At 44.1% G+C, this 25,570-nt stretch overlaps 1 protein-coding gene across 1 annotated transcript in view; it reads right to left on the bottom strand.

Moving 5' to 3' along the window:
- Positions 1-6,484: 6,484 nt before the first annotated feature.
- LBH (LBH regulator of Wnt signaling pathway) overlaps positions 6,485-25,570 on the bottom strand; it is a 49,082-nt gene continuing 29,996 nt past the window's right edge. The window contains exon 3 of the mRNA XM_085613010.1: positions 6,485-8,623. Within this exon, the coding sequence (XP_085469136.1) occupies positions 8,435-8,623 (189 nt within the window). The 3' untranslated portion in view covers positions 6,485-8,434. The remainder of the gene's footprint in view (positions 8,624-25,570) is intronic.

The following is a 25,570-nucleotide window of genomic DNA, read 5'->3' as shown; positions in this document are numbered from 1 at the left end:
TGCCAAGCTACCAAGGGGGTGAGCAGGGGTTATTGTAGGAGTGTACCCCCTTACCCTGACTAGAGGCGAGGGTCCCTATTTGTCACAAGTGCATACCTGTGCCAACTAGAGACCCCCAAGTCTAACAGCTATGAACTGATATGCGTTCCAAATTGTGCCTGTGATTAAATGGAACGAGAGACCGCAACTGGATGGCATTAGTTTTGGGATACAGAATTATATACTTTGGGTCATGTTAATACAAGCCGCGTGAGCTTGGCGGGAAGAGCTCAGTAGGATTTAGTTTAAAAGGTCAAGCACCAAACAGAATGAGACGCAAGGTATATAAAAAAATAAAAACGTATGCTAGTCGTGCACATTATGATATTGACGCATGTGTAACATTAAGGAGTGAAATAAGTTAAAAAACATTTGCAACTACAGCAATGTATACTTCAGATTAGCTCCGATTGTGTCAGAATTCCATTGGTGATGCTCAAAACCCCATAGATGAGATGGAAGCAGCACTTCTTCCTCATTTCCAGATGTAAACTAGCATTTCATGTTTGATAATGTGTTTTTCTGGGTAGTGTAGATGTATCTCCTGCCAGGGGCTTAAAGCTTCTCCAGTGCTGCCCTCAGCCAGCATAGCTCTCCCAGGAACCAGGTTGTAGCCTCCACAGTCCCATCTAAGAAGAGTCCCACAGGCATCACTTTACCTCCCTCTACCCCACCCCTCCCCCCCATCAACCCTAGCCCTCTACAAAGTCTAAGGCTTCCCAACTACTCCTGCCAGACTTGAAGTCACCCATATAAAGATTGCCACAACTGCCTAATTTCACACATCCTTGAAAGACAGCTAGGCTTGGAGGACTGAAGTTTCAGTTCTGATGAGACTGCCTCAGACTCTGCTATGGGAGTTACAAGCACCTATTTGCAATCCTGCAGACTAAGAACCATGTCAACTCTGGTACACCACAAACTCACAATTTTGGGATCAATCTAACCCAATCAACCATTATTTTATACCTTTCCACATCTTGCCCCAGAAGAGTATCATTTATTTTAGTGAAATAACAGACTTGACTTTGACATCTACTGCTATTTTGACAGGAGTCTTGTTTACTTTCACTGATGAGCTTAGCTCGGTTATGAAGGGCTGGTGTCTACAAGACCTATCCCTGTGAAAGCATTTTGCTAATTTCCATTTTTTAGTTTATTCCCAATTAATTCCCAAGGGAATATAAAAATTATAACTTATGTTTCTTGCATGGAATAAAAAGGTTTTATTCCATCTGAAAGTTCCTAACTACCACTTTATTCCACGTAGTAGAAAGTCTGATGGGTCGTTTTTTATAAAATATGACCGGCACAGTGGTAAACCCACACCTGCAGACCGCAGATTTCTGGTGGCGATGAGCAAACACTGGCCAGAGACGCAGCTTTTTGATATGCACCCGAGGAAACAAAATAGTTGATTGAATTTACACTTCCCCATTTCATTCTGCAACAAAACAGATCACCAAAATATGTGAGAATGCAACCTTAAGAGTTTCCTGAACTAATTATATGGAAAAAATCTAAAGAGAATTCTGGTTTGGCTGGTAGACTTTTACATAGATGTAAACATTCATGTGCGGTTTCCTCATGTTGCAATCCTCCCTGTAGTCTCTCAAAAATGAAAGGTAAACCTAGTCTTTCTTTAGGTATGGCTTGACATTGCTACTGTCGCCTAAGGTTATGTGATCCACAGAAAAAGCTTTTAGAAGTACTGCCGAGACAGGCTTTGGCTTCACCCACAGTGCAACTTTTAATTGGGTTGAAGTTGTGTGCTTCCACTGAAAAAGTGCTTGTATTACAATACAGCTTGTGAGAAACCTACTTCATACAGCAGGACTGGTTGTTATAGTGGTAAATCCAGGATAGACGTCAGATTGATTTATGAAAGGTTGTTACAAAGGAATTAGGTCTATTTTAAGGGGGGGGGGGGGACAGAAACATGTTAAAGTGATTAGGTATTTATGGGTAGATTGTTAACTTAACCTGAATAGAGGACTTATTTTGTTACATGGAGTCTCACAGATTACCATAACAGGCAAGTGTTGGGGCGTTTGTTACTGCACAAGTTATGGGGATAGAAGATTTGCACTGTGATAATCCTGGTTAGACACTCAAAGATGGTATTTTGTTTCGCAAACTAATTTTGTATACATTTTGTAGCTTAATGTCAGATGGTTGTTTTGTGAAAAGTGCATGCTAAATAGAGTAGGCCTAAGGTGTTTATAGCAACAAGCTAACACTAAAGGCTATTGGCTGTATACGTTCACTGAGTAAAGTTGTGCATTGCCTTAGGTCTGATCTGTTCATGATAACTTCGGATTTATTTATTGTGAAACGCATTAGTTACAGCTAATATGCCCTAGATGAATGTTTATGCTGTTACTGGCTGTAGGTAGGCATTTAGTTGAAAGAAATAACAGATTACTATTGTGGGTAAGTGTCTGGTGTTGTAACCGCTGCATGACAAAACCCTGGGGATAGATTACTTTCCCTATGATAATCTAGGTTAGTCCCTTGAGGGGCTGCATACCAGCCGCGGCTGGTCCATTGGGGCTGAGGGACCCCTCACCTCTTGCCCCTCATGAACAGTGTCAGGCTGAGCAAAGACTGGCCTGACAGACAGACTGTTCATTTTCAGGTGAGGCAGCCAGGAGCTAAACATGTGCAGGCTCATGGCTGCCTGAGTTGAACTTGGCTGAGCGGCCGTCATGCCCACAGGAGCTGTAACATTTTCAGCCCAGCAAAGGTCCTGGAGGCACTCCCCCTCAGTGACGAGGGGTCGCGCCACGCATGGCCTAGTACGTGGGTGCTTCAGTTTAAAGCCCTGGAGCACCCAGGGTTGAGTGTCAATCAGTGACACTTCATCAGAGTAGGGTGGGGTCAGCAGTCTCATTGACCCCAACCTACTCTGAAGACGCAGGGACTGCTGTCATCTCATTAACTGACCTAAGGTCAGCTAATGAGGAAAGGTAGCTGTCCCACGCCTCCTAGGACCTCCGAGGCAAAGCTGCAGGTGTGTGATTTTTTTTATTAATGTTTGGGGTGTGTGCAGGTTTGAATATTTCGTAATTAGTGTTGTGAATGGATGTGTGTGTGCACATGTGTGGAAATGCATGGTTGCGATTGTTTATGCATGCGTGTCCTGTCCACCCCATCCTACAATTACCAGTCGCCACTGCTGCATAATGCTTTCCCAACAACATTTTTGTATATTTTAATTTTATAATTGAATGCCAGTTTAGGCACAATTCAGTAGGCAAGTGTTAGTTATGGTGATGAGCCTAGAAGGTCAATATCCTTTACGATGGGCTTATTAGGAAACAGTCAGATGCCCTACGCTTAAGCTGTTAAACATGAAACTATGACAAAGCCAGTAGCCTGACTTATTGTGAAAAGCAACTATTAAAAGGCAATAGGCTTTCAGGGATGGATTATTACACAGAGTTGAAGCCAGTAGACAGGTGTTATGTTACATGATATCCCACAGATTACTGTTGAAGGCCAGAATTTTGTATAGCCAGTTGAACAACCCCAGGGGACAGGGCTCTTTGCCATGATAATACTTATTAGGCCCTCTTCACAGGGATTTTTATATTGTTTTTACAACTGTAATTGTGTACTTATATACCCAATGGTTGGCTTGAAGGAAAGCTTATGCTCAATGCAGAAGGAACAAGTTGCTTATGGTGACGAACCAATGCTAAAGGCTATGGACCGCATTGGTTAGTTGGGAATAGTTTTGCCAGATGCCCTCAAACACATCTGCTAATTATTAACACCAATGACTAATGTAGTAGGCCTAATTTATTAATTAGGCAACACAAATGTTAAAGCCAATAGGCTTTATAGTGGAATATTATTGCATTTGGTTCAAGCCAGCAGACATGTATTTTGTTGGATGGAATCTCAGACAACCTTAAAGACGAGGGTTTTGGTGTACATTACCCTCTTTGACAATCCCTGTGGTAGAAGATTTATACTGTAATAACCTTTTGAACATATTCTAGCAAGAACGGACAGGCTTCGCTGTCTGCCAGGATAGTTTAATCGAAAACAGATTTAAAAAAAATATGTGCACATACATAAGGAGCTTAAGGCCATACTTCCGCCACTTTGTTGAGGACACTCAGTTCCATTGATCACTATTGCCATGTGAGTGATGGCATTGGTCTCATCACGTCCTAGACCATCTAAAGATGAGTGGGCTTCAGTGCAATGGGTGGTGGGAAAGTAGTGTAGTTTTTCATTTTCTCCTTTTATAGGTTCCTTTAGTTCCCTCTTTGTTTTCATTTTTTAGAGCATAACGGACTGTTTGAAGCTTATCACATCTGCAGAAAGCATCCATGGTCTCTAAACAAGGCGACCATCATGGAATGGTATTGGCTATACTAGTTTTAACATTCAAAGCTGGCCAGCATGTTAGTTCTAAATATAGCAACGTAGAAAATGCACCATGCACAATTGGCATCACACCAATGGATCAATCTAGCAATTATCTACAGCAAAGATTGGTTCATGCAATATCCTATTTATCCTGTGTATGACCATATATCTAATGTCCACCAGAGGACCTCTTGTGGGACCTGGATGGGATAGAAGTGGTTGGAGGTGATGTAATTGGAGGGCAGTATACTTGTTTAAAACAAAATGCCTAAAAATAAATGCTTCAGATAGAAGGAATGGGTCCAGTTAGCCTTTCCAAGAATTGACTTGATTGAAAAATGTGCCAAACCAAGATATTGGACAAACCTGGGACATCGATTAGTACTTCTAAGATTTGGATAGTAAATACAAATCAAACCAGGGTTTACAGAAATAGTTTACCAATAAATGGAACATTTGCTAGTTTGGGACAAACCAGACTCATTTTCCCTGATCAAGAAATATTAAATCCATGTCAACTTATCTACGCTGAATACAGACAGGAATATTTACAAAGGTGCACTAACAAGAGAGTACATTTAAACGTGAAAAGTTTAGTCTAACACTTTTGAGTATCTGTACTACTGTAGGATATTCACCGTTTACAAGTGTAAAGTAAGTCAAAAGTGGACTTGCATGTCCTCACCCATGAGTGGGAGTGTGGTCAGTAAAAATGTTGTACATGACTAAAGTTACTAAAGGTAGTGACTTTATGACCATATTTGGGAATCTTCACACTTAGCAGAGACCTGCATAATTGGGGCAAAGATCTTCTTAAGGTGAAGTACTGGGAAAAGTATTATTTTTTTTCAATTGTTAGATGTGAATCTTATTTATTTTAATGCAGTACAACACTATTAAATTAGAAATAATGCCAAACTGCACGTATAAGTACATTTTATTTTTAAAAAGTACCTAAAGTAAAAATATTAAGTATTAAATGTTACCAAAAGTTATGTATACAATTTTAATTTTATTGAATTAGCCTAACTTTATTTAAAAATTTCAAATATAATACACCTACTTATTTTATTGAAATAAATGAATATGCATTTTTTTAAGTAAAAACATTCATTTACTTTGACATTTGTCATGGACTTCTATTTTAAGTTCCGACCTCCATTATTATTTATGGGAGGGTGTTGCTAAACCAGTAGTTGGCCATGTATCATCCTGGAGGACATTTACTACAGCTATGGGACATTTTGGAACGTAGTAATAGTAGAAGTGCAGTCTCAATAGGAATGGACTTACTCCTGAGGGTGGGTGCCTACTGCTCTCCCTTAATCTCTCCCCTTCACTCAAGTACTCTCCATTTTCCAGCCATGCCCTACTGTCCACCACACATTTACTACTAAAATCTTTGCAAGTGAAGATCTCTGCAGCCAGTGCGTGTTTTCCTGCATAGAATAGAAAGGAGAGAGACACGTAGACCACATGGAACAGCATTTTGTAGTGCGTTGGTAGGGCTATTGTGGCACTAAAGCACTACAAATGTAGTGTGCCGATGGACCCCCCCCCCCACTCAGTTTTCTTCCTCTAGCAAACAAATTCGCACATTACCTCCTTGACCCAATCTTTCCATAGTGTGGTTTGCCTCGTTCTACAAACAAAAACAAGGCAGTTAGGACGAGTAACTTGGACTGTAATGAGGCAAGCTAGGCCTTGTAATAATGAGGATTACTGGTAAGTATTTGGGGCATTAGTGCTGCATTTCACATGCTGGAAGCATGGGAAATTTAAATCACTCATGTTCATGTCCAATTTTCATATACTAGGTTATCTCTGAACGCCGGTTAGAGGCGAGTAGCAAGTTTTCCGGTAAAGGCTAGCTTTTAAAAAATAATCAATTCATGTTCTTTAAGGGTGCTTCACTGACACTTAAATGCTTGTATAGGTACAGCAAACACATTCTTTGTAGCGTTGTGGTGTTGTGTTAGTGAATTTACACACTCAATTAAATTGCGACAGCCATTTTGCCAGATGGAACCAGAAGTTTCACATACGCAAAAACTACCAAAGGTTTGGAAAGCATTTCAAAGGTTTATTTACAACTGTCACAGTGACAAAAAAAGTTTTGAAAAAAATTCTAGCTTCTCCCTGAGCCTCAAATAAGAATTACAGAAATATAGTATATATAATGTATAGTACAACAGATTTTACTTGAGTGCTTTTTGTTCTGATACATTAAGAAATACACGAATAACGTCCAAAGGATGCAGACAAGTATACAGAAATCCTCAAGGGGTTGGACAGTGTTCCCTTTGGGATTTGAACATCCAACAGTAGGAAAGGGTGTGGTAGACTTCCTTTTGCTTCATGTTACTAGAAAGGTTTAAAATGTCCATCTTTGTCTGGAAAGCAAATCAGAAGACGAATCAGTAGACAAAACACATCACAATGGAATGAGCCAAACTATATGGTTCAGGAGCATGTTCCATTCCATGATGTGACAAGGACACTCCACAAGGGATAACATCCTATAACCACAGTTCAATGATGCCACAAAAAATACACAGACTATACACCAAGAAATACTGAACGGATTCAGTGTGACGTCCATGGAAAACAACCTGTTTTACTGTTCAAAACAGTCTAGTCACAAGCAACAATATTCACAAGAACTGGCTTACTGCTCCTCGAGTTGGAAACTGCAACACAACTGGATTTATTGCTAATATGTTACAGACAGACAAGGACAAATCTGGATCATCTGATATGCAAGCAACCCGTTCCCCACAGCCCACTACTGAAACAGCATGTTAACACTCATGAGGTATCGATCCTAGAACAAATACACAATTTCTGAAAAACAGGAAGAAATGACAAAGGTAGTTGCACAATTCTATTTATCCTCCACAGTTCTCCACATGTGCACATTTCCCTTTTTACCTGGTCAGAAAGGTAATTTAAAGGAGAGAAGTGGTGCTAGGTTTGGCGAACAAATGTCTACTCAAAACCAGTGTGCTGAAGCTAGAGGCCATTCAGGAGAGAGGAAATAAAAAAGACAAAGGGGTTTTGCGCCAAATGTTGTTACATAACTCATGTCTGTATACATTTAAAAAGGGAAGACAGACTCCCAATAGCATACTGCCCACAGGCTATGAATCCAACATGTAATACTGGTCTCAGAAGCAGGAGCTGGTGCTTCTCCCATAATACTGGGTTACCAAGTTTTCATGCACCTCATGGCACGCTTTTGTCCCAGATACTTTGCATACTATTTGCACACCATTCTCTCCCTTCATTTACTTATTGCACAATTCAAAATTAGCATCAGGGACAACCCACTCCTCACCCCTCATTTGCATTCGTGAAAGGCTGCTTGTTCCTAGGCCAGAAAAAAAAAAAAGCAGGCAACAGTTACCATATAGGTACATGACCTTGCTGTCAGGCCACATAACCAAGGAAAGCCACCCACTCACAATGTGCTAGAATTAAGTGCGTTGCATGACATGGTTTAGGGACAAGAGGCTTGCACATTTCATGAGTAGGTCTGTTACTCCACATCAGAACACCCTTGCTTTGTGGCTGCATAAATGCTTGTGGTTACCATCTCCAGTTAGAAGCCAGACTTTGATCAACTTTAACAGCCCTAGGTGCCGCATCTCGTTTTAAAACTTATTTCTACTTTCAAGGGAAGAAAAGCGTAAATAGACAAGGCTTCAGCTTCACACATTATGTCAATTTGTTGAATGTAGTCTCCTTTTTAAACTTCGGCACCAATTTCTCTGGTTTCGGTTGTCTTAGGGGGAAAACACTCCTAGTCATAACCACCTAAGACAGCAAACATTTCTAGTTGATTCCTCCGAGTGCAGGGCATGTCATGTTGAGGGCTTTAGGTTTTCACTAGGGTGAAAGAAAAACAAAAACCTCCATCACAAACTGGATTTGCCGTTTAATCTAATTCAGGCCATACGAGTCTTCTCCCTCAAGATGATAAAGCTGAGTGATAGCTTCTAGCACATTCCTCTCACTGCTCCTCCCCTTGCTGCTTTGTGTCTTCGTGGTTCTGTTCCTTCTCCTCTTCTACCACAAACTCCTCTGGAGGCCACCTGAGCTCCCCGCTCTCCACGTCCCCGTCAGTGGGCTCCACTACAATGGAGGGCAGACGGTCCTTCAATTTGCAATAGCGGTCAAAATCTGTTGGATCTGGAAAGATCTAAAATAAAGAAAAGAACAAAACGTCAGTCACTGAAAGAGACCGGTTTGTAACAGATTATGAAGTCCTTAAATAATTTTACTGAATAGTGCACATAGATCACGTAAAGTACAGATCGCAAACAAATTCACTTTAGGTAAATTATTTTAAATATAGTAAGTTTTACTAATGAGCAAATACTGGCAGACTACCTGGCAAAAATGGGGATCATTTATCCTGCAGAAGGGAAGGTGGGAAATTGTAACAGGAGAAAAATCTTGTGATATATTGGGGCCCGATTACAATGGCTGTCAGACGAGCATCAGACTACCATAATTTCAGGCAGGTGTCTACAGTTCCACCTGCCCAATTACAATGCGAGTGCCGTGCATGACGGTCCGACTACCATGAAAAGGCAGTCAGAAAGGGCCATCGTAATCCCTACGGCAGAGCCTCTGCCAGCACGGCCCCCATTGTAGGGATTACAGTCGGACTGACACTCCAGGCTCGGAGGCATCGGTTGGTCCCTCCACCGTGCGACTGACAGCACTGTAACATGGCAGTAAGACCGCTATGCTGGACATAATGGTGGACTGCCATGGTGGGACATAATCTGGCCCATAGAAATGAAAACATTCAAGACAGTGTTTTTGCACGAGAGACCCACAACAAGAACGCTAAGCTAAGCCTCAACATAAAGAGGCATGGTGAAGTTCAAACTAAGGATCATTGCAAGTTTAAGTAGTTGGCATACGTATTAATCGGTGAATGGCTACGTTACAGGTAATGAGCAGACTGCTAAAGAGGAAAGGAAGAGCAGAACTGGCTTGGACATTAACTGCCCAAGGGAAAATACTTGTATGACAGCCCAAAAAAGAACCACCAAGCACAATGAAGGAGACAGAGGGCCAGATGTGTAAGTTAGCACCAGTAAAGCCTGTGAAGAGAATACAATGCATCAGAACACTACGTGAACATATGAAGCAAAACGATACACCATTAAGAGCAAATTGCTGCAGCACATTCACGGTTTCTGCATGGCAACCCCAGAGTTTGCCTTTTTCTTACACTTTTTTGCTGGCTATGTGACTCAGCACTTCCCTAATATTTAGAAGGGTATAGTCGGTTTTCTCTCTAATGCACAAGCTGTACGTTGGAACTCCCCATTTAGCCTATTAACTTCACTATAAGTCCATATATACAGGCTTAAGTATGCATATGGCATTGAAAGTTAAATGTAGTGACAAGACACAGGGAAAACTGCCTTTGCCATATAGAGAAGTGCACCTTGTTAGCCCACGGGGCAGGATGCCAATATATAAAAATAAGACACGCTATGTATTGGATTAGTGAGCCCCAATAGTAAAATAAAAGCTAAATGCTTTTTCACACTGAAGACCTGGCTAGATCATGCTCTAATAGCACTGGGTGAGATTAAAATCTTTTTCCAACCTGCTAAGGAAAGGCCTACAGCAATGCTTGAAAGTTACTTCCTGCTTGGTTTTTAAATTCGGACATTGGTGAAATAAGATTTGTTAACTTAAGCAGAAAGTAGCTTTAAAGAAATGTGTTTTAGGTTGGCTGTGCCAGAATTGGTTTAAAACCAGTTCTGCCTCCCATCACACCTCTAGAACTGCTTACCACTTATTTGGGATTTACTATCTGGAGTGATCAGGACAGTTGACAGAACAAAGCAGCTTTAGCCTTACCTCTTGTCTTGGAGATGTCTGGGTTTCTCCTATTCATTCACAGGACCATACTAAACAGCCAATCACATTGGGGGGTGGGGGGGGGGGGGAGCAGGGAGGGGACTCATTTCCGCCATCTATCATTGAGCTGAATCACATTTTGGCTGGTAGACCTGAAGACCCTGGATCAGAGGACAACAGCTTGCCTCTGGGCCCAAAAAAGATTAATTGGTGACCACTTAAAAGGGATTAGTTATCTGAGTTGCCATAACATCTCAGCTTTAACACTACCTACTTTGAGATGCCCAAGAGGGTTTCTTCTAGTCATTCCCAGGACCCTCTAGACAGTTAAGTGCCAGGTACAATAGGAAGGAAACATTTGACCTTGTAAGGTAGGGTAGTGACCAAGAGGCTGAAGCCGGGCCTGCATGGTTGCAGATGAGTTGTGCCATCTTAAAACAGGGGCTCCTGGAAAAGAAAGTGCTGCAAAATTAGGTGACCGGACTGAAAATTGTTAGGATTGGCCAGTAGAATTATTTCTATCATTGGCTAGTGCACATGACAAATCTGAAAGGAATGCGCCATCTGAAACAAGAGGGCACAGTGGAGGACTTCTGAATTCTGCTGGCACCCAGGGACTGCAACTGCCCTCCAAGAGTGAAGTGGATAGCAGCCAGTTTCCCTGCTTTATGGAGAAGAAAAAAACAGAAGTACTTCTGGTTCCAAGATAGCCCAGCTCACTAAAGAACTAGATCTAGGAGACCTGGCTTGAGAGACTGTGCACAGAAGCCTGTCCTGGAGAGCTAGGACCAACTAGAAGAAACGTTCCTTGTAGTGTAAACTAATTCTGAAAGTAAAACCTTTCACTGAGAAACCCACTTAGAGTATCTGACCTCTGCACCATTGTGGTCAGCCTTAAAATGTGGCTATGTTCTAGCCCACTGCAAACTGTTGTAGGCACTTTCCTTAAAACTTAAACCATCTACATCTCTCCTTCGCTTTAAACTTAACTTGGTGTCTGGTTTTTTTCTAAATTGGTTTGGGAATGTATTGTCATCTGTTCTTTGAAATGGTTGTTACTTCTTGAACTTAGCGCACACTTCTCTGGCGACTCCCTGCTGCTTGTGCCATGGGGTTTGCAGGGATTCTCACAACTGTTGGTCTAACCAGAGAGGATTTATTGAGTTGGTGCCCACTCCCAGATTAATAACCCAGTTTCGGACAGTGGCAAATTTATAGGCCACAAAATTTGCAACAAAATGTGTGCTGTCGTCTGGACGAGATTTGTCAATTATCTACGCTGTGCATTTTTATCTAATTACCAGTATGGCATGCAATGTGTGAACCAAAATGACAAGGCTACTAACAGTTCGGGATTGGTGCTTTACTGAAAGGGAAGAAAAAAAAGCTGAGCAAGAGGGGGAATGGAACCAATGGATGAGCTGGGGAGGGCTAGGAAAGAGTGAGTAGCAGGGACACAAACCTGAAATGGCACAAGAGCAAGAACGCAAGTGCACGGCCCTGGTGTACTAACAGCAAAATCAAAGTTGTTTCCTGAATTTAAACATTTGAAAGACAAGTCATCCAATCAAAGGCAGTGAAGAAATGTGCCAAGAGAGGGCCAAACTAGAAATGTAAGAAGGGCTAGTTATTAAGCAGAAAGCAACTGAGGTATATCGGAAAGCAACTGGGGTATATCGGAAAGCCAACCTATCTGGGGCAATGGGGTGATACAAAGCCCACTTGAAGAGCACACAAAGTATTGGTAACAGAGCTAAATGTCATTCTGAATTCGTTTTCTGAACAAATGTGGAAAAGAAAGATGGCGAGTAAAATGTAGCCATGTAGATTTAAAATACCAGAGTGAGGGGGAAGGGAAAATGATTAAAGCCGGCAAATTGCAGAAAACTGGACGTATAAAATCTTGCTCAAGCGCCACATGTTTCACTCCTTACAAGGGAAAGGCATTTCGTTCCATGTGTTGTAGTCTCACTTCAGGGAATCAGTGTCAGTTTCTATCACAGCTCTGCCATGGCTTCATTAACCTTCCTCGGTCTGCGGTCTCCCCTGCATTGTGGATATGTTAATTGTATTTTTCAGAGTGCATGCGTTACATCGCAATCTGTTCATTGGTACTGAAGGTTTCACCGACTTCTGGGACTGGTTGTCCAGGGCTGCAGTAGCATTTTGAGTACATTGTTTACAGCACTTTTCTTAAAGGGGATCATTCAAAATAGAAACAAACGTGTGGATGCTGGGAAGGGTTAGGCAGATTAAAAAAAAATAACTTTAAACAAGCACTGTAATTGTAATTGTAATGGTATTTGTAGAGCGCGATTGCTGCCCATGGGCGTCCAAGCGCTAAGCTGACCAGAAGTGACGGAGGAGGTGCTATGGTACAGTGGGTTTGTCAAACAGCCATGTTTTTAAGTTTTTGCGGAATGATAGAAGATTTGAGTTGGACCGGAGTGGGAGGGGAAGGTCGTTCCAGAGCCTGGCGGTATTCAGCGAGAACATTCTTCCCCCTGCTCTGGCTCGCTTTACTCTGGGAATGACGGCAAGGAAGGCCTCCTTTGATCGTAGGTTCCGGTTGGGATGGTAGGGGTTAACAAGATTTCTGTTGATCGCTGGGCTTGTGTTCCAGAAAGTGCGGTGCGCCAGGCACAGTGCTTTGAAGGCTATCCTCTGCCTCACTGGCAGCCAGTGGAGAATTTTTAGGGCAGGTTTAGCAGACTGAGTGCGCGGGATTTCTAGCAAGGAACGAGCTGCACAGTTCTGGACAACCTGCAGTTTTCGAAGTGTAAACTCAGGTGCCCCCATGTATAGGGCATTGTTCGAGTCAAGGCGAGACTGGATTAGCCCTTGGACCGCAACCTTTTTGGCTTCTAGTGGCAGCAGTGGAAGAACCTTCCTCAAGGTTCTTAGAAGGCCAAAGCATGTGGCAGATAGTTTAGTGGCCTGGGTGGAGAAGGAGAGTTTGCTGTCCAACCATACTCCCAGGCTCTTCACGCTTTCCTTTGGGGTGGGGGGGGACCCAGTGCATTAGGCCACAGGGAGGTGAATGGAACTGGAGAAGGTGGGCCTAGGAGCATGAGTTCCGTCTTATCTCCATTTAATTTAAGGGAGGAGTTGGTCATCCAACCCTTTATGTCCTCTAGGCAGTGTAGCAGATCGGCAGGGGAGCACTTACTGTTCTCGGTGGCCAGCGAGACCACCAGCTGGGTGTCGTCGGCGTATGACACGATTTTGATGCCATGTGGTTCGACGACACTTGCCAGCGGCCTCATGTAGACGTTGAACAGCACAGGGCTCAGGGAAGAGCCCTGTGGTACTCCGCAGCTCAGGGGTTTGCTTGAGGATACTGTTACACCGTCGAAGATCTGAAACGACCTCCCAGACAAAGGATTCCAGCCACCTTAAAGCGTCACCTGAAACTCCGATGTTATGGAGACGGTCCAGCAAGGTGGAGTAGCTGACCGTATCGAATGCGGCGCTTAGATCAAGGAGGATCACTGCCACTGATCCTCCTTGGTCCAGAATCCTTCTAGTATCTTCGGTGACTGCTAACAAGGCGGTTTCTGTCCCGTGTTGAGGTCTAAAACCTGTCTGAGATGTGTGTAACAGCGAGTGATCCTCCAGGTACTGCACCAGCTGGGCATTTATGTGCTTCTCTAGCACCTTGCTCGTCCAAGGAAGGAGTGAGATGGGACGGTAACTTGACAGATCGTTTGGGTCTAGGCTCGGTTTCTTTAGCAGTGCCCGTACCATGCCTGCTTCCAGGCAGTGGGGACAGAGCATGCAGAGATGGACGAGTTCAAGAGATCCAAGATTACAGGCAGGATGGTTTTACTTGCCTGCATCAGGATATCTGGAGGGGCAGGGTCACGGGGAGATCCCGACTTGACCGCACGGGCCACTTTGCCTAAAGTGTCGAGGTCAAGGGGGAGAAAGTGCTCGAGCGACGGCTGGCCTGGACGGGGGGGTGGTCTGAGGCGAGATGGTTTGAATGCTTCCGGGGGGGTAGCTGCAGGTGGAAAGGTGGAATAAATTTTTGAAACTTTGTTATGGAAAAAATCTACAAGCTCGTTACATTGCTTCTGGGATTTGATAGGGGGGGGAGCCGTGGTGGCGCTAGAGCATTGTTTTATAATTTGGAAGATATCCTTAGGTTTGGACTTCGCTTCCATTATTTTCTCTGAAAAGTAGGTAGCCTGGGCTGCTCTAATCCCTTCTTTATATACCTTGATGGCCTCTTTATAAGAGGTCTTCTTTGTCAAAGCCAATAGTTCTGGGGTGGTCTGCTGGCCGTTTGTCAATTCTTGTTTTGTTATGGTTTTGGCAAAACATTGGTTCGGGAGCTGCTAGGTGTTTGCCAATCTGAAAAAAATGTGTTGGTCTCAAAAGATAGCACACATTACCATATCTAATATCCAAAAGGGAACTACTTGTGTGGATGCGCTCATTGTGAAAGGGCAGCATGCCATAACTAAGTTAGGTCAAGCATTGACTGAAATGAGCGGATGCGTTGCCCCTGGATGCGTGCTTGAGTGGGTTGGAGAATAATGTGAATGCCAACTACAGACAAATGGATGCAGTGTGGCTGAAAACCCCTATAAGTGACTGTCACTCATTTTAGTAAACTCAAGAGGTCTTGGTTAACAGACCTAAAACAGCCAATCGTTCTGCCACTGGCTGCCAGGCAGGAAGAATAGAAAGCAAGAACCTGAAGGACTGAAAAGGACAGAAAGACGGAAGGACAGAAAGAAAGAAGGGAGGAAGAGAAGAATGACTGGAAGACAGGAAAAGACAGAGGGAAAGAAAGCTAGAAAGAAAAAAGCTGGAAGGAAAAGGGAAGAAAGAAGCAAGAGAAAGCAAGCAAACCAAGGGAAGCAAAAAAGAAGGTAATACATTTCAAATAGTGTTTCAAGTGCTGCAAATTTAACATGATAAAGGCAGATTATCTTCTCCAGCAAAGTTTATTAAAGTACCATTAGTGAAATGGAGTCTAGAATAAAAGTGTTCTGAAGAATTGTCTGCTTATGAATTCTTATGTACAATATTGAAGCTTTCGGTTTGCATACTGCACGCATAGTAAAATTAGACTTGCTTGATACTGAACAGTTTCAAATGGACAATCTGTTATGCTGTGAAACACAGGAACGTAAAGCGTGGAATGCGGCCTGTGCTCACACATGGTAGAAAGGCCCTGCATTCACCTCAGGCTTTAAACACAAAGGCAACACTAAAGTAATGATAAAGTAAAAACAAACAGGCACAAAAAGTAACTCGCGTGCAAATGTGCTCATAGTGAAAGAGCAAAATGCAGTCACTCACAGTGAAGTCTAGAGACGGATGAAGGCCGTCCCAATGCCCCATGCTGTATTGGGCCAAAGCAAGGTGTGAATGACAGTTCAATTGATGGAGAGAGGTGGCTTAAAGCTCCTTTAAGTAGGTACACATATAATTTTGGTACAATCAAAAGGCCTTGGCTAATGCCAGACCTAAAAACAGTATTGATTTGTCATTCTATGTTCTAAGTAAATACACACGATCTAATGTTCAATATGGCATCGCTTGCAGTACATCTACCAAGTCCAGCCTCTAAAACAGCTATACCACAAAGACCATACCATTCAGATGTGCTTTTATTTTATTTGTAAATGCATAACTGCATTAACGTCGTGTGATTAACGTACTGAAGGAGATTCTGCCAAGAAGCATTTTATTTTAACATTGATAACGTAGGCCTGGATATCAAACTTGTTTACTGCCTATTGCCGTTTTATTCTTGCATGTTGAAAGGGAATTATAAATTGCACCATAGAAATATAATGAGATCTAGGTCTGTATATCAAAATTGAATATTTATATTTCAACATTTACAAAATCAAGACATACAGTGGGACCATTTTCAACTAAAAAAAAAGAAACATAGGTTGGCAAAGTCAGGCACTAAGCAAGGTGGCCAAAGTACAACTGAGCATGGTAGGCCACGTAACATACATATGGACACCTTGGCACTTTGTAATGGCTGTACATTTTTGGGAGTGTAAAGGTGCTTTGGTCGACGACGTTTCAATCCCATAGCTTGATAACCGGATGATCAGGACAATAACCAAATGCTGGGTGAAGACGAAGCAAACAACTTCTACTGTTGAAAACAAACTGAATCAATTCCCAGAGCACAGTGAGCTATTAGAGGTCCTACTGCTCTCTGTAGGAGTTGCTCGGCTCCTCAACTTCTTGTAAAGAAATAGAAAACAGACTGCAGGCGGCATTCCACTTCCCAGTTTACCAATTTCAGTCTTTACAGGCGTGTTTATTTACTGCTGCAAGCTGGGAATCTTGGCATGGCTAACTAAAAAAATTAAAGTAAATATTTTAGGAAGCGTGTTTGAATAAAGGTGCAGTCTGCTAGCCAAGTGCAGGTACTGGACCACTTGCGTGCTTATTCTGTTTGGTTAGTGAAAAATGCCCCGTCCCATATGTTTGCAAAAAAAAGGGAGTAAGTCCTTCCCGCATTCCCAAAAACAAACAACCACTTTCACACAAAGTGATCCTATAACCTCAAAAGCAAAACACGTGCTGTACCACTGAGCTACAGCCTTTTTGCTGTGAGTGGGTGCCCGTGAGAGCTTATTAAACAGTGAAGCACGTATGGAATAAAAGTGACAGAAGGAGAAAGGATATGCACTTTTAAATGTGCAGCTTTAAGCAAAGGTCATGTGCAACAAAAATCAAAGCTGGCATTTAACAGGCTTCTTCTGTGACTGAATAAAACCATGGAATAATGTTTAGTTGCCAGATGTATTTAGTTGCCAGATGTAAAGATCGTACCAGAGCTCTCATATCACTGCTGAGGTCAAAACACTGCCTGGGAATAGATTAGCTCTTGAGACAGCCTCTCATTTCCCTGCCCCTCAAAGGCATGCCGCCGAGAACTGCCGTTTTCCAAGGCACACCAGGAAACTGGAGCCCAGCAGAGCAGGTGAAGCTGAGCGGACAGGACAAACCACGAGCACAGACGTCCATCAACCTTCCCTCCCTTTCAGCCTCCAAGACTGTCAATTGCAGCACTTCATGGGCGGAAATAGGATATGGATAACTAATTCGTGTGCATTGTTTTCAATTGCAGCACTTCATGGGCGGAAATAGGATATGGATAACTAATTCGTGTGCATTGTTTTTCAATAAAATCAGGTTTTCGGTTTTCAATTTTTAGTTTTCTGCACACAGATTTTCTTGAAAAACAAACAAAATATTACAAACTCATTCAGATTATATTTCTATTATGAGTTTGGTGAACATGCAGAGTATGTGGCTTTTAAAAAGGCTTTTTTTCCAAAATGGCTCCTGCATTCAGCAAATTGTCCTTGGCAGCTGCTGCTGCTGCTGAAAGCAATGCAGCTCATGCACTGCGACGGAGGCGCGCCCCCAGAAGCAGAATACTCCTAATTGCCAATAGCAGGACAGTGAGAGAAACCCATTTTCTGGAAGGAGCCAAGAGATTGACACTGCCTCTAGTCTGTGGTTGAAAAAGGTACCTAAAGCCTGCTCCAACTGCAGCGCGTCTCCTCCGCTATGGCGCAGGAGCGTCGCCGGCCCTCAATCAGCCTCAAAACTTTAAAAATAAATAAAACTATAATAAAAGTGTTTATTATCGTTTAATTTTTCTTACAATAGCAAAGGCTTGGGGGCAGGGTCGTCATGAAGGGGGAATGATTAGTAGGGCACTGTTGTCCGTGACGGTTTGGCCAGCCGTCTCAGGCCGGCTAAACCGTCATGCGCACTCAAGCGCTCTCCAGCACCAGCAGCCTTGCCGGGTTGGAGCGCGCAAGCAGTCTCACTGGGAGCGAAAATTCTTGGCGCTCAGGTCAATCCGGACACTGCTTTAAGCATCATGAAAGCAGTGCCAGGGTTGACCGCAGGGGATTCTGGGAGCTGGTGCGGGCGGAGCAGAAGAGCGGAGATGTGGCGATGCAGCATGCAAGTTACTTTTTTGTGCGTCTCCTACTCAAAACTGGCCTCTCAGCCCAAGGGATTGTGTAAAATCGAGGACATACCAACTTAAATCCAATTACTGCATTCTGAGGAAGACTATCACGGCAAGAGCCCATACTAATGGCAGATGGTGCACTATGCAAATGGCAAAAACATGCATACAATAGGAGAATGTTGTGGTTTTTCAGTTTGAAATATATACATAACATTACATCAACTGAATTTGGGAGACAACCGTATCTTCATTTAACAAAAGTTCTTTTCATTGAATATATAATGCATAAAGATATTAAGTATCCTAACGTCCAACTGCTTCGTTTCTGGTCAGATTTCATTTTTGGCACAGGAATTTTGATTGCCATTAGTCTTCTTATGCAGACTGCAAGCCAATGTGTCTTCTGCCATTGTTTTTAAACACGGGGTTATTTCTTCTCCCATGGAACTTATGATGGCCATTTTTTCAGGCAGTCGAGTGGGGCCAGGGTATGTGCGGTGCTTTCAGCTAATACGGGTTTTTTGTTAACAAGTCAGATTCAACTACTTGCAGATGAATTGGAAATGTTGTAAGCATAGGCTTAAAAATCAGAAAAGGACTGGTCTGGCTGCGGCCTGAGCCCATCAGCAAGCAGCCTCTGCTCCCGGAGTCTGGGTCTGCGAGGACCGTGAGGAAGCATGGGTGGGCGAAGATGCAGCATAGGTTGGTAGGCGGGCTAAAAGCAACAAATTGTGCTGCAAGGCCAGTTGCCCTGCACCTGCTGCACTAATGCTAGCTACGCCCACGTGTACGAGGTGTACAGTGCCTAGCCTGGGTGACTTGGGCAGCTCACCCATGCATCACGTTGCCAATGCACCTGCTGTAACTATTGTAGCAACGCCCATGTGTACTGGGCGATCAGTGACTGGCTACCAAGAGCAGTGGGGCCAGCTCACCCCTCAGCTAAGTGCAACTACACCTGCTGCACTGATAGCCACACTGAACGCCACTTGGCATGGGTACGAAGGGTCCCTCACACCCCAGGCGCCACTGCTCCTACTGCACCAAAGACTGCCACACACCTGGAGGAGAGGGGTACGAGGAAGGTAGTCAGGCCGATGGCAGACATTTGCCGCAGACAAGATTCAGTACTTCTGTCTCTAGGGTAAGGCTCCGGCACATTTCACACGTAGGCGGCTGCATAGCACACACCAAAAGTGCTCCGTTCAGCTCTTCCACTACCACTTATTGACGAGCACCAAACCAAGGCGTGGAGAACAAACAGGTGTTGGCCGCCTCTACGTAGAGATCACATGGCGTCCTCTCAGCATTTATAGCCTGAGTATTTCAACACCGGTTTCATCTAGCGGCAGCTCACAAGTGTACACAGCAGGGCTTGTACAGGGGCGTAGAGGCGGAAGCAGCGGAGCCTAACAGCATTTCAGACAGACAGGCTTCTAATTGCATGAACAAGACAGTCAAAAGAACACTTGCTCAGGGAACCTTAACTATGGTGCTTGCTTCATGTTCGACGAGTGAGGCTGTGTGAAAACGCAGACAAAGCTACCCAAAGTTCTGTTTCATTCTTTACTGCGGAGATGTGCCGGATTCGCAATAGTTCTTATCAAAATTATGCTGCCTTCGATATTCACCCCTTCTGAGGTCAGAAAAACCGGAGGACATGAGTACTAACCAGGGCGCCTGCCAAGCACTCTGCTCCGCAGCCCCTTTAGGTCTTGAGCGCGCCACAAAGAACAGGAACGGAAGAGAGCTAGAGGGAACAAACATGCCCCTTTGATGATGCGAGACCATTCAAAGATCGAGTAGAAACATAGTGGAAAATTATTTTCGTTAGACCAAGGAAGGTTATGGACTGACAGCAAAGAAAGACTGAGCAAATGAGCTGCTTTCTCTTAACAAGCATTGTTCGCGCCTACGTGAAAGTGACCCGGCCACGTGGCCCACAAAAGTGAAAGTGATCGCGATCAACGGAAGACAGACAGATGGCGGCTGCGCCCGTGCACGCTCGCGTGCATGCAAGCTTTAGGCCACCAAAAGCCTGTGGCAGCCCTTTGAAAACTCACCTACTAAATGGGTCGCAGGTCAGCGCATGCGCTGGCTCAGGCGAGACCTAAAGACACATAACAGAATGGAAGAGTGGGTCGAGAGTTTGAGGGGAGAAGTCTATGCCAGAGCAGGGAAAAGACAGAAGCAGTCTTGGAGGGGGTGGGGAGAGGGAAGGAGATTAATGAGTAACGGAAAAGATGCAGACAAGGGAGTTGAACAAAACAATTTAAAGACGGAGCAACAGAGGACCTTGTGGGAGGAGGGGTTGAAAGCACAATTAACCAAAAATAAGAGGAAGACGCGCTGGAGGCAGGTTACACAAACCACAAAGTGGGGGGTGGGGGGCAGGGTTGGGGCTGCTGCACATGTGGGAGAGACCTAGAAAACAGGCGCATTCAAGGATTTCCGAAAGAAAAAGAAATCATTCCCCGAATGTAGGCAATGGAAGGTAATAAATCAAGCAATCTGAAGGATGTAGAGAGGCTATGCTCCAGGGGAGGGAAAAAGAGGAAGGCAAGCCACTGAATAAGAAGCAAGCAAATGAGTGACAAACTAAACCAGTGGTAAGTAATGGATAGGTTGTAAGCCCACTGTAAGTTAACATTAGATCTTTTGCAATCAGGCAGCTTAAGCTATCAGAACGCAAGACATAAAACTACTGAGAAATACTTATATAAGAAGGAAGCATTCCCTAAGGTAGGCAGCATATTGTATTGCAGCCACTTACATCTAATTTTGACTGCTCATAGTATAATCAAGGAAGAGGTGTGAGTGTTCATTCCAAGGACGCCTCCTAAAATCAGGGTGGTGAACTCTGCAAAGCCCTTGGATCACACAAATACCCACAGAACTAGGCAGAAACATTTCAGCTCATCTTCCGGACACACTAGGGAAACTTCATGATTCACTTACAAGGTTGGGACTGAACAGGAGCAGACAGTCATTTATTTCATTGAAACGGATTAATTTGCTTGAGTATCTCCGTGCACCAGAGCGAGATAGGTAGCTACTGAAGAGAGGTTTGCTTATACGTCTGGGAAAGACTAAAGATGTGATTTCCCCTTAGTTCTAGCCACAATTAAAATGACTCAAAGTATGAAAAGGAAATAACCCTCTATTAAAACACCTTAACTGTACTTTTCGTACTGATCGATATGAGTATTTAAGAACATTTGTTTTCAGTCAAAGATTTTCCATAAAGGTGATATTTATTCACCTGATGCTCTGGAAGAAGTTCAGTTCTAAATAGTAGGGCTGAGCCATCTACATACAACAGAAGGGGACTATTATGGTAAATAACTTGATTTGGGGAGGGGGTGTGCATGAAAGGAAACATCCTCCTTAGCCAATGTGGCAAGGACATTGCTTTAGTGTGCCCCTTTAACCAACTCATAGGACAGTGCATTCCACCGGTTGTCCAAAACCGACTTTAAACCTTAGAGCTAAGCGAAGTCTTTGTAACAGCACCAGCAACCTTTCTTCTACCCCCATCCTGGACAGCATGGAGCATAATTTGCACCGGTCAACCAAATCAATGAACTAAACAAGCCCTTACAAGTCTAAGTAATCCCCTCCATCTTTGTTGATCTTGACATATTTCCCCATCATGACAACAAGTGCAATGTTTTTTCCACGCCCAGCTGAACCTTTGAGAGAATTCCTGCCCTGGATGGCCATTTCAGTAACCTCACCTGGATTATTCCTCCAAGGACCAATATATCGATGAAGGATATGGGGGTATAAGTGCTACATAAATACAATTGCAATGTATGTGGTCTAGGGACAGCCCACGAGAACAGTGAAAAGCACACCCTGCCTCAGGCTCTTGCTATCGTGCTCCAGCCACTCACTTCGGTTACTTCACGAAAGATATCCAACATCTGGAAAAATCGCACAGATCTTATGGAGTATTGTGTTGACATTTTCCACAAAACGTCTCCAAGGACACCTCTAATATACATAGAATGTCTGGACACCACCACTCAAAGGGGGTGGGGTTTACAAAAACAGCATCCAGGGCTACCCTCAAGAAACTAAAGATGGTTTGGGTGCCATGGGGTTGCTTACAGATCCAGGGACTGGCTGCAGACACCAAAGCAAAGGCGAGAAAAAAGACGGGACGTTCAGCAACTGAGCACAGGAACCTCTTCATGGATTTTCATATGGCAAAACAGCAAAGCTGGTGTCCCCTCTCAGACTCTCGGGCAGAGGATGGAACCAAGGTGGCTACTGAAGGCAACGAGGTGCTCAAATTTCCCTGCACTAGGGATTCTGGGAAAGTAATGGCCAAGCTGTCCAGTAATTGCCATCAAAACAGATTAATCGTTTCCATGACATAGGTCAAATTCGGAAGGCTCCATCAAGCAAACATCCCATGATACAGCCTCCTGGGAAGCTCCAATAATCCCAGGCACTGTTTGCCAGGGCAAGCCATAGCTCTTGATAAATGGCCAAAAATTGGTCCAAGGATGTCGCAGGAATTGCGCCTAAATGGGAGAAATTAGCGACTGAGTCAGGTGAGACAATTAATGTAGAAGGGATCCATAAAGTGTATGACTAGGGACACGTATCGATCAAGCTAACAATATTTTTATTTTCAATATGCAGGGAATATTAATAGTTCAGGTGCTCTCAAAGAATGAGTGACAACAAGCGTAAAGTGCTCAGTGAGAGTGACTTTAAAATATATACATCGCATTGACAACACAAAAGAACTCCTTAAGAATGAATTTATGTAAAGTGTATGGAGTTCAGGTTGTAGGGGGTCGACGGCGTTTCGATCTTTTATTTAAAGATCTTCTTCAGGACATAACATATGTGAGCAATCAGAATCTGCAGTAGCTATTGGCGGGTTCATTGTTCCTTCTGCCAACACGGGTACATCACTTGCTGCCAGCAGAGGTATACTGCTCGTAAAACCACCACCTCACCTCCTATTTGAAAGGATTGTGCCGATCTGTCCAGTGACTGCCAATCCTTACAGGGGTAAAGAGCCCCACCAGCTGCTCTCTCAAAATCCTTTGTTCAATGACTCCATTGCGGTTACTAATCGCAGTGCTGCCTCGCCCAGTTAGTAGGCAGCTGCTGGCTGTGCGGGACTTTCCTCTGTAGTTCCCTAATGTGCCATCTCAAGCAACACTATTCCACCCCAGGTTCTACTATTGGGGTACCCTTGTTTCTAATACATAGCTCTTGATAAGTCACTCTCCTCGCAAGTCCAACACAAAGGGGGAACCCAGCACAAGCTGCCTGGAGGCAGTGCTAATGTCCAAGACTCTTGGCTCGCTGGGCCCAGGCCATCACTAGCATGACTCTTACTAGAGAACGTATTCCTGTCCAATCTTTTTCTTCAAAGCAATCTAGAACATTGATCCATTTATGGTGACTACAACTCCCAGAATACAACGAGTTGTTAAATAAGACCATGGCTCATAAGTGCGGCTGCAAAGACAGATAATGGGTTTCCATACACTGAAGGACGGTGCGCCCAAGACTTCAGTTTGCCCCAGTGTGCCAAAACGTGAAAGCCGCAGTGACACGTAAATGTTCACCTTCCTTCACAAAGGGTCCCATTACTTGCTTTGCACAGTATGCTGGCATACTAGAGCAGACACGAATTTGGCGTGCGGGCTACGACGAGGTTTGTTTAAAAACAGACCCCCCTCGCCCTCCCACCAGCAGGCCCAAGCGACCCTTGGGCTGCCCCGCCCGCCCGCCCAATCGCCCAGTTACACAGCGCGACTGCAGAAGACAGCCTGTCCATTTTTCACATTGAAACAGCATTTCATTTCCTTGCAGAAAATGTTATTCAGCTCTTTCACTTGGCGTCGTAATCAGGTTATCTGGAACAGCTGCAAGAAGGCTGACCCCGAGGTCAACTTTTTCCACTAACTCATGCTTTTAAATCACTGCAGAGCGCAAAACAAAAGTTGAAACTGTAAACGCGCCCTAGCACCCAGCCCGACCAATAAAACCATCCGAGGGGCAGAGAGGAGAGGGGGTGGGGCGCAAATGATAACGAGGGGGAAATTTGTCGTGCAAGTAAGTCGCTCTAGACAGATAAGATACGATTAAACTTATCCCAGCACTCCAGTAGCAGGTTGTATTAAGTTACAATCGATTTACATCCGTCAATTGAACTTCCTCCAGAATTAGCCGCCAGGGAGGCTCTGGGAGCGCTGCGCTCGCCAGTGGCACGAACAGAGCATGCGCCTAAATCCGGGAACGGCAGACGCCGCCTTCCATCCTTCAGAGGTTGATACAGTGAGTACTAAGTAATAACTTCTATTTGCAACACTACAAGCGGCAGTATGCCATATCTAAAAATACCACATTTACCTCCGTATTAGTACCCCAAACTATTCAGCTAACCAGGGCTTTAAGTGGGCCGGGTCTCACCGGGTCTGAACAACGGCAGTCTTTAAGGGGGCCTCGAAACGGGTCTCCGTTTTTTTTCCGGACTGCAGTGACAGCAGGCACATGTGCGTGTGGTGAGCATTATAGGGGGGAAGGGAAATCCTTTAAAGAGTCATTTTCTCTCTGGAATTCCCTTCTCTTTTAAAGTCAGGCGCAACAACATTGTCCTGGTGTCACCAGGGATTTAAGTGGACGTTTTAAAAATATATTATACAAGCCAAAGTTGCTGCTTATTTATCTTATGCAACTAGCAACCTTTGACAAAGCCAATAGTCCTGATTTGTATGTATGATGTGACTTGTTGTATCATGTATCTATCTGGACGCAATGACAGGAACAGCAAAATACAAGTCGGGTGGCACACTGTGCTAAACACAGATGTTTAGCGTATGTGTTTTTAAGCCACGCCCTTAATTACATTGACCACGCCCCTTTGAGAGAGACCTCCCCCCCCCCGGTTTTCATCCCACTTAAAGTCCTGCAGCTAACCAATCATGGAGTAAAAGGTGTTTAAGGGCCTGGCAAGTCCACCCATGCCCCTGCTAACCTCTGTTCTTTGAAGGGTCTGATTTTGAAGACCACTGCACGTAGCCAAGACCACTGGAAAACACCATCTCGGTGATATCTGGTTACAGTGCCAACTCGATAATGCGTTTCATTCTGGGACCTATCCTGGCAGGAGCCGTGTTTTAACGGATAATTCGCCCAGACAGGGCTGTTCAACGCATCTGGGGATGGTTTTTATTATCAATGGACGTGCATCATCATCAGGGGGCAGCAGCAAAAGGAGAAGCAAGATGCAGATCCGTTTAGGTCTCTGGA

The sequence above is a fragment of the Triturus cristatus genome, chromosome 6 (assembly GCF_964204655.1).
Source record: "Triturus cristatus chromosome 6, aTriCri1.1, whole genome shotgun sequence".
NCBI classification, from domain to species: Eukaryota; Metazoa; Chordata; class Amphibia; order Caudata; family Salamandridae; genus Triturus; species Triturus cristatus.
This window is presented reverse-complemented; position numbering and strand designations above follow the sequence as displayed.